We start from the raw sequence: 8,089 nt of genomic DNA, 5'->3' as shown, positions 1-8,089 counted from the left end.
AAGTTTAAATCTAAAATATATTTTATAGTTTATAGTTGCTCAGTGAACTAGTAGATTGAACCATGCACAACACTGTAGAATAGAACGACAGAAAAAAATGGTTCTTTGACTCAACAAGCCTAAATTAAAAAAAACCCATTAAAACTACTTAAACATTTAAGTTTTTTGGATTTACTTGATGTAATTGAGTATATGCTATTCAGAAATGTCATTATTCCCTGAACTCAGATTAATACATTGTGTGAACGAATATTTTTTAGTTGTTTCAACTTCCAATCAAATTCAAGTTCGTTCAACTCGATGCCTGCTAAGTGTAACGTCATCGCCTTCACCATATTAGTCAGGTCAAAACTAGTGTGCAAATATATTCACAAGTAAACTGTTTTCTTCCTGGATAAAATGCACAATATGTTTTACTATCAACACCGTCGATTTATTTTTGTGTTCAACGGCTTATAAACGTATTTTTGAGGTTAATCTTGCGCAGGGAATGCGCATGTCTGTACGCTTGAACGCGCCAAATCTAACGAGACGAAGACGACGCAAGTAACGACCTGCATCCCGATTTGAGAACTTTTCCCAGGTAAGCTAGCTAAATGTTTTTAAACGGAGCTAATTCTCATTTTGGTTGAGTATGGTATTTTTAGGGAGGTCATAAATAAAGGAAATAAAACTTTTTCTGATGCAAGAGGACCGTCTGTATTTTATATAAACCATTAGTACTCGAGTCCGGTCTCGGTCTTAGGGTGAGATGGACTCTGAGACTGTGAACGAAACCGAGCGAGTCCTCTGAGGTGAAGTTCATTAGAAATTGAACTTTTTCGCTTTCCGATGCCGGTCAGCAGGCAGTATGGTGTTATAATTTTCAAATTAAATCTTTCGTTTAAAGTCTATTTGTTAGTGACAGGCTAGCTAACGTTAGTGACAGGCTAGATAACGTTAGTGACAGGCTAGATAACGTTAGTGACAGGCTAGATAACCATAGTGGAGCTAAGCTAGCTAACACACTAATGCTACTGGGGAGAGCACTAAAGATAGCGACGAGCTAAATCTTTAATTCTACTGTTTGCATACAGTTGTTTGAAAGCTAAAATGTAAGGTATATAAATGTTGCATTTATTTCTACAGTTATACTGGTGTGCGTAGGCTGTAGTTATAAATGTCCATATAGTCAGATGTATACATGTGTAATCGGATCAGATAAGCCCAGAATTCCCAGATTGGTGCATACCTAAAAGTGTGCTCTTTTCTCTCACCAGTATTTCAACAGTTGATTAACTTTTCTCTCAGTTTATTCACTTTAAAAACATATATTGTGTGCACCATTGCTCAGGTGTAGTTTTTCTTAACACTTCTATTAAATCCACCTTTACAGCTGTAATCGATGTTCAACAAACACTAACTGGCTTTGTTAACAAAGATTGTTCACATTTATCTGTGTCCCTATCAAATTTTTGCATTAATATCTGTTATGTTTTTGTTTTTTTCTAGTGTTCATGAAGTGGCACTGCAAATCCTGTAGCACTGTTCTTCCTAAAAAAGGTGATCTTTTGAAACATTATCGATTACAACATGACTCTCTTGGTCGCCACAAGTCTCAGCCGTGCCTTTATTCTGATTGCCCATGCTCTTTTAAGACACTGAGTGCACTTCGTTCACATTTGTCAAGACAACATGCCTCAGTTGATTCCAAAGGAGTAAAGGAGGCCCTTTTCTTTTCATGTCAAAATTGTGGTGCAAGTAGGTTTTCAACAGAAAGTGATTTTTTTGCCCACCTTGGGCGTCATCTAAAGTGTCTGGAAACTGTTGACTGCGTGTTTAATCACTGTGATTTCCGGACAAATGTGTATGGAACTTTTTCTGCCCACAAAAGCAGAAAACATACTCCTCATTACGTTGATGATTTTAAACCAGTTGTCTTACAAAGGAGTGTACATTCAGTTCATGTTGGTCTGAGTAACACAAGTCAGGATGAGGAAGATGGAGACTGTAATTATTTGTCAGTAGTTGAGGAAAAGGACTGCCCATCAAATCTTGCTTTGAGAAAATTTGGATCAGTGCTCCTAAAATTGGAAACTACATTTCATGTTTCAGTCAAGTGCATTGACCAGTTGGTTGAAGATATTCAGTTTATTTCTGCTGTTGCCTCAACTGAGACATTTAAAGATATAATTGAAAAAACTTTGCAAAAACATAATTGTCCTGTTGATGCTTCAGTAATCACAGACTTGGCAAATGAGCTATGTGAATGCAACTTCTTAAGCAGAGCTTTAGGAACTGGTGGTCCTTTTTCAACTTCATACAAGAGAAGAGAATATTATAAAGAAAACTTCAGCATTGTGGAACCTGTGGAATACATCATTGATGCTAAGGAAAAAAATACATTCCAGTATGTTCCAATTCTTAAGTCTTTGTCCCAGTTGTTGAATGACAAGGATATATTTCAAAGAGCTGTTGAAGGCTTTGCAGCCTCCCAAAGTGATGTCCCCCAATTGAGGTCCTATTTTGATGGTACATATTTCAGACAAAATGAGTTGCTATCTGGTGGAGAATTTAAAATTTCATTGATATTGTACGTCGATGATTTTGAGGTCTGCAATCCACTTGGCACAGCACGTAAGAAGTATAAAACTACAGCAGTTTACTGGGCGTTGGGCAACATACCCTCACAACTGCGATCTGAGTTGACTTCAATTTATTTGGCAGTCCTGGGCAAAGCAGATGATGTTAAAAGATATGGCTATGCATCACTTCTTGAACCACTTTTGAAGGACCTTAGAACCTTAGAGGAGGAAGGAGTCTTCATATCGCTGCTTGGTAAAAATGTCCAAGGCACAGTACAGTGTGTCGTTGCTGACAATTTAGGGGCACATTCCATCGGTGGATTTGTGGAAAGTTTTTCTGGGAAATACACTTGCAGATTTTGCCTTGCACAACGGTCTGAATTTCAATTAAAAGAAGTGCGTACTGGTGCTTTTCAAATGCAAACACATGAGGAACATTCTGTACACTTGCAAAGAGTGTTAGAAGATTCAAGTCTTGTTCATTTCTGTGGTGTCAAAAGACAATGTGCCTTGACTGAAAAACTGAACCATTTTCATGTCTTGTCTGGTTACCCACCAGATTTGTTGCACGATCTTTTTGAAGGAATCATTCCTCTTGAAGTTGCCTTGTGCTTGAATGTATTCATTCAAAAGAAGTATTTGACAATACTGGAGATAAATGACGCAATAAAGTGTTTCCCTTTCAAGTGGTCTGACAAAACAAACTGCCCAAAATTGTTGTCACCTGGTTTTGCTGCTAAGAAGAGCATTGGAGGAAATGCCCATGAAAACTGGGCTCTCTTAAGATTCCTTCCATTTCTTATTGGACCCAAAATACCAGTTGATGAACCAGCATGGTTAATCCTGATGGACCTGAAAGAAGTTGTGGAAATAATTGTGTCCCCAGTACACACTCAGGAGTCCCTTGGCTATCTTGACACAAAAATATCTGAGCACAGGCAAAGATTCTTGGATGTCTTTCCAAAGGAAAATTTGTTACCCAAGCATCATTACCTTGAACATTATCCACACTTAATAGAGGCATTTGGTCCCTTAGTGGCATTGTGGACAATGCGCTTTGAGGCAAAGCACAGGTTTTTTAAACGTGTGGTCCAGCATGCCAGTTCTTTCAAAAACATCTTGCTCTCTCTTGCTGTGAAGCATCAGCTCTTGATGGCTTATCAGACGAATGATACAAGTTGTCTGAAACCAGCTCTTTGTGTCTCACGTGTGTCTGAAGTACCTCTGGATTTGCTAAGCGGAGATGTACGAGAAGCAATACAAAGAAAAATTGTAAACAGTGCAACGTTTAATTTGGCAGATACAGCACTGTACTGTGGAACAAGGTACTCAAAAGGCATGATTTTGCCTTATGGATCTACTGCAGGGCTTCCAGATTTTGTGCAAATACAACAAATAATGATTGTTGGTGAGACTTTGGCGTTCATTGTGAAGACTTGTCAGGCCTGGTACAATCAGCATTTGAGGTCTTATGAGCTGGAAACAACTGGGCATTTTCTAGTACTTGAGCAACAAGAGTTGTATGATGTTATGCCATTATCAGCGTACAGAGTTGCAGGGCAGACTATGGTTACACTCAAGCGTGCCATTTGCCTTCCACTCTAAATCAGTATTCTTTTATAGTGCTTTTATTTTTTATATGTTTTCATTGTAGTTTTTGCTTTTCTTTTTTAACCTTCATTTTCTCCATTTTGCTAAAAGGAAAGGATGTCTGAACCAGCAAAGCTGCGTGTGATTCTGGATGACCATGATATACGAAAGCTGGTCTTGCCTTCAGGGATCCCTGGTACACGTGAAGACCTGGAATTGATAATCAGAGAGACCTTTCAGCTTCAGGGAAACTTCAGCCTACTCTATAAGGATGCGGAGTTTGGTGATTTTTTTTCCTTGACCACAACAGCAGATCTTAAAGACAAAGACACTGTCAAAGTAGTTCTTGTTGAGCCTTTGTATATAACTTTAACAGAAACTCACCCAGCAGGTCCTGTCTCTACACTGTCAGATAGATCTTCTAGTTCCTCATCTCATACTTCATCTGCTGAAACCATAATTCTCTCTTCTGCGGAGAACCGTGGGAGATCACAACAGTGGCCGTCTCCATTTGAAATTCCAGAGTTTGCTTATGATACAGAGCTGATACTTGAGTCTGCTAATGCTGCATTTAGAAAGGATGGCACATGTCTGAACAATCCAAGCATCAAGTCCGATGTTCTTGAAAAACTGGCTGAAAGGATCTACCAGTTTTGTGCATATCCAACCAGTGAGCAGATATGTAATGTTGCTGAGGCATTAATACAAAAGCATCCATGCTTGAAGGAACCAGGTTCATTCTCTGGGTTGTATGGATGGCAAACAAGGCTAAAATATAAGATGGGAAATTACAGGTCTAAATTGAGAAGACTGGGATGTCCAGAGCTTGGACAGCAGCAGCGACAGGGGTCAAAAAACCACGTAAAGCAGAGGTTAATTTCCTCCCCCCCTACCCCACTGGAGAATCCAAACAAAGTCTTGAAAAGGATAGGGTAGATCTTCTCAGTGAGGTTAAGAAGAAAGATAATCAGAAGACCATAAGTGAGAAGATGTCAAAAACATTTTCATATCGAAGACAGGAAGTGGTGAATGAAAACCCTGCCATAGAAGATCTTCTTCATAGATGGCCAGCTTTGTTTGAAGCTATTCAGGTATCTGCTGTATGAGTGTGTGCTAAACACTATTCCATAAGGTCCACTATATTAATATTTTTTATGTAATTTAATGGTTACAAATCACTTAGGAGCGTAATCCCATATTCAGAAGTACTGTTAATTAATGTTAATTAATTGACTTAATGGTAAATAATTGCTAGTTGCTTATTAATCCATTTATGAACCATTAAAAAACCCTATACAGTTACCCTTAATGTGAAATGGGACTGCTAATATTACTTATATTTTCATAATTTAAAAAAATCTAATTATTGTTTTTTTTTCCTTCATAATTGTAGATAAAGGAAGAATTCAAAAGAATTACAACCATTGAACTGGAAGCAACATTTGCTGCAAATTTGGACAAGCACACAGTGAGGCTCCTGACTTTGTTCCGTGCTAAAGGAGGTGCTGCTGGACGGAAGATGTGTCCCCTTCTAGATGTTTTGAAGCAGGTATTATGGTGGTTGACAGACTGACATGCTGCCAAATTTGCAGGTTGTACAGGTATTAGAGACCCTTTTAGAGCTAGATCCTTTCATAAACATACAAATAATATTAATTTGAGTAATACTACTAAAAACATACATGATTGGTGTAAAAAGAGTCCCAAACTTTACCATTTTGAATTGGAAACGTGTTATTTTTGAATTGTTGCACTGCCCGTGCTGTCTTTTACAGAGTGGTGAACCCCCTCTATTTATAATTCTGCAAAACTCATTCTCTCGATTCTTTATTTATATTCAATCATTGCCAATTAAACAAATGGGCATTAAACAAACATGGGCATTAAACATGGGCATTAAACAAACAAAAACAGTATAATATTTTAATATTAAATATATGTTTTAAATTATTTGTACATTGTTGCATTCTGTTTTTATTTGTATTTGGTACAAAGACTTTTGCCATGATGAGCCTAATACACAAATCAAGGAACCTCACATATTTTGTGCAAAAATGTATTTATTCCATAATGTTTGACTCCATCAGCGCTGAGTGGTATGGTATTTCATTTGGTATGGCAATTAAAATTTATCCAACAGTGTGCGTTTCATAATACCATTACAGTATGTAATGAGAAGACGCAGGCCAAAATTCAGCTCTGTGTAGTTTAGACATGTAAATGTTTCTCTTTTTTCATTAATAGGATGAGACTACTGAAATGCGCAGAGACGTGGTGATCCGCTGCTTAATAGTGTACTTCTCTGAAAAGGTTGATGATCTCATTAAGGATTACCATGTAAGTAAATGTACAACTTCAGAAGAGATTTGTGCTTCTAAATGGTGTTTAGGTGATAGTTTTGCAGCCATTTGCGAATATGGTTGTCAGTCACAAGACCGCAATTAACTATCAATTAAATGTAGTGTAGAAGTTCATTCACACCAGAGGTGCTGCACCAAAATTACTATAGAGGTGTGGGTGGCTATATTAGATTGCATAGCTTAATATCTCTCCAGATGGCTACTGACCACTTGTGGAATAGCTAACATTAGAAACTGCATTTCACTAGTTTGTGTAAAATTGTAAATGTTGCTGGTTTAATTCCTCTTTCAGGCGTAATGTGTAAAACCCGTCTTAGTGTTGATGTGCAGAAATGTGTCAATGTAGCATTAAATATGCTTTTTTATTTTAGGGTGCTTCACCTGATGAAGTACAAGAGGATCTTAAACAGCACACCATGAAAATTGTCACCAAAGGTGGTTCTACGGAGGATGACCCGTTGGATGTAGGAATTGTGCTGGAAGGCAGAGAAGTTCTGGCTGGGTTGTCCAGTGTAGCAAGGGCATGTGCCTTGCTACTGGGTCTTATTTATGCTGTCAACCTTAGTTACCCCAAACAGCTCAGGTATACATTTGAATGTTGTCAAAAGATGCTGTTAGAACTTGACAGTGGGAAACTTTCACCAAAGGTGCACACACTGAAGTCCAAGTTGCTGTGTTAAATGTATATTTGATTTTGATTTGATTTGACATCCACACATTGATATCGGTGTCTCAAAAGAGGTATGTGCAAGTTGCTAAATCAGCAGGTCTCAGGGATTGTTTGAGGGACTTTGTTTTTGTTTTTTAATTGATAGTTTTGGCTAATGACATGTTGTCATTTTATAATATTGCAAGATGTTATTGACTACAAATGTTCAGTTTGTTTTATGCACTTCATAGGCTAACAGCAGTCGATTGAATGAGGAATGAATAAAAAAATTTGTCATAAATTTTGTGTTTTTTTTAGCTTTATTATTCAATAAGGTGAATATGTAAATTGAACTTGATTTCATTGAGATAGACTGACTTAATATTTTAAGGTGAATATGTAAATTGAACTTGATTTCATTGAGTTAGACTGACTTAATATTTTAAGGTGAATATGTAAATTGAACTTGATTTCATTGAGATAGACTGACTTAATATTTTAAGGTGAATATGTAAATTGAACTTGATTTCATTGAGTTAGACTGACTTAATATTTTAAGGTGAATATGTAAATTGAACTTGATTTCTTTGAGTTAGACTGACTGAATATTTTAAGGTAAATATGTAAATTGAACTTGAGTTCTTTGAGTTGGACTGACTTGATATTAAGTTGTATGAATCTAATACAATTGAGTTGGTGTAAAAAAAACAAATGAGTTGAACTTACTTAAAAATTGATCAAGTTGAATTTACTTAAAAAAATTGGTGCAGAACGTTGCCTTGATTTTTTTAAGTAAATCCAACTCATGATTTTTTTCAGTGTCGTTTTAAGAGTGATGCAAAACAGCACAAACGTTACATGAAACAATAGACAAGTGACATTCACCACTAACAACATGATGGGACAGAAATTGCGCCTATTGACAT

General features: G+C 37.0%; 1 protein-coding gene across 2 annotated transcripts; it reads left to right on the top strand.

The window, feature by feature from the left end:
- The first annotated feature begins 260 nt into the window (after positions 1-260).
- On the top strand, positions 261-7,447 carry LOC143475756 (uncharacterized). Of its 2 annotated transcripts, XM_076973679.1 has the most exons (6): positions 261-583; positions 1,492-1,542; positions 4,266-5,245; positions 5,548-5,703; positions 6,399-6,491; positions 6,886-7,447. In XM_076973679.1, the coding sequence occupies exons 3-6, from the start codon at positions 4,970-4,972 to the stop codon at positions 7,192-7,194; spliced, it is 834 nt and encodes a 277-aa protein (XP_076829794.1). In that variant the 5' UTR covers positions 261-583; positions 1,492-1,542; positions 4,266-4,969; the 3' UTR covers positions 7,195-7,447. The 2 variants fall into 2 exon arrangements, with proteins under 2 accessions (XP_076829794.1, XP_076829795.1); XM_076973680.1 differs by lacking the exons at positions 261-583; positions 1,492-1,542 and having other exon boundaries at positions 3,463-5,245.
- The last annotated feature ends 642 nt before the right edge of the window (positions 7,448-8,089 follow it).

This window comes from Brachyhypopomus gauderio, chromosome 14 (genome assembly GCF_052324685.1).
Source record: "Brachyhypopomus gauderio isolate BG-103 chromosome 14, BGAUD_0.2, whole genome shotgun sequence".
NCBI lineage: Eukaryota > Metazoa > Chordata > Actinopteri > Gymnotiformes > Hypopomidae > Brachyhypopomus > Brachyhypopomus gauderio.
This window is presented reverse-complemented; position numbering and strand designations above follow the sequence as displayed.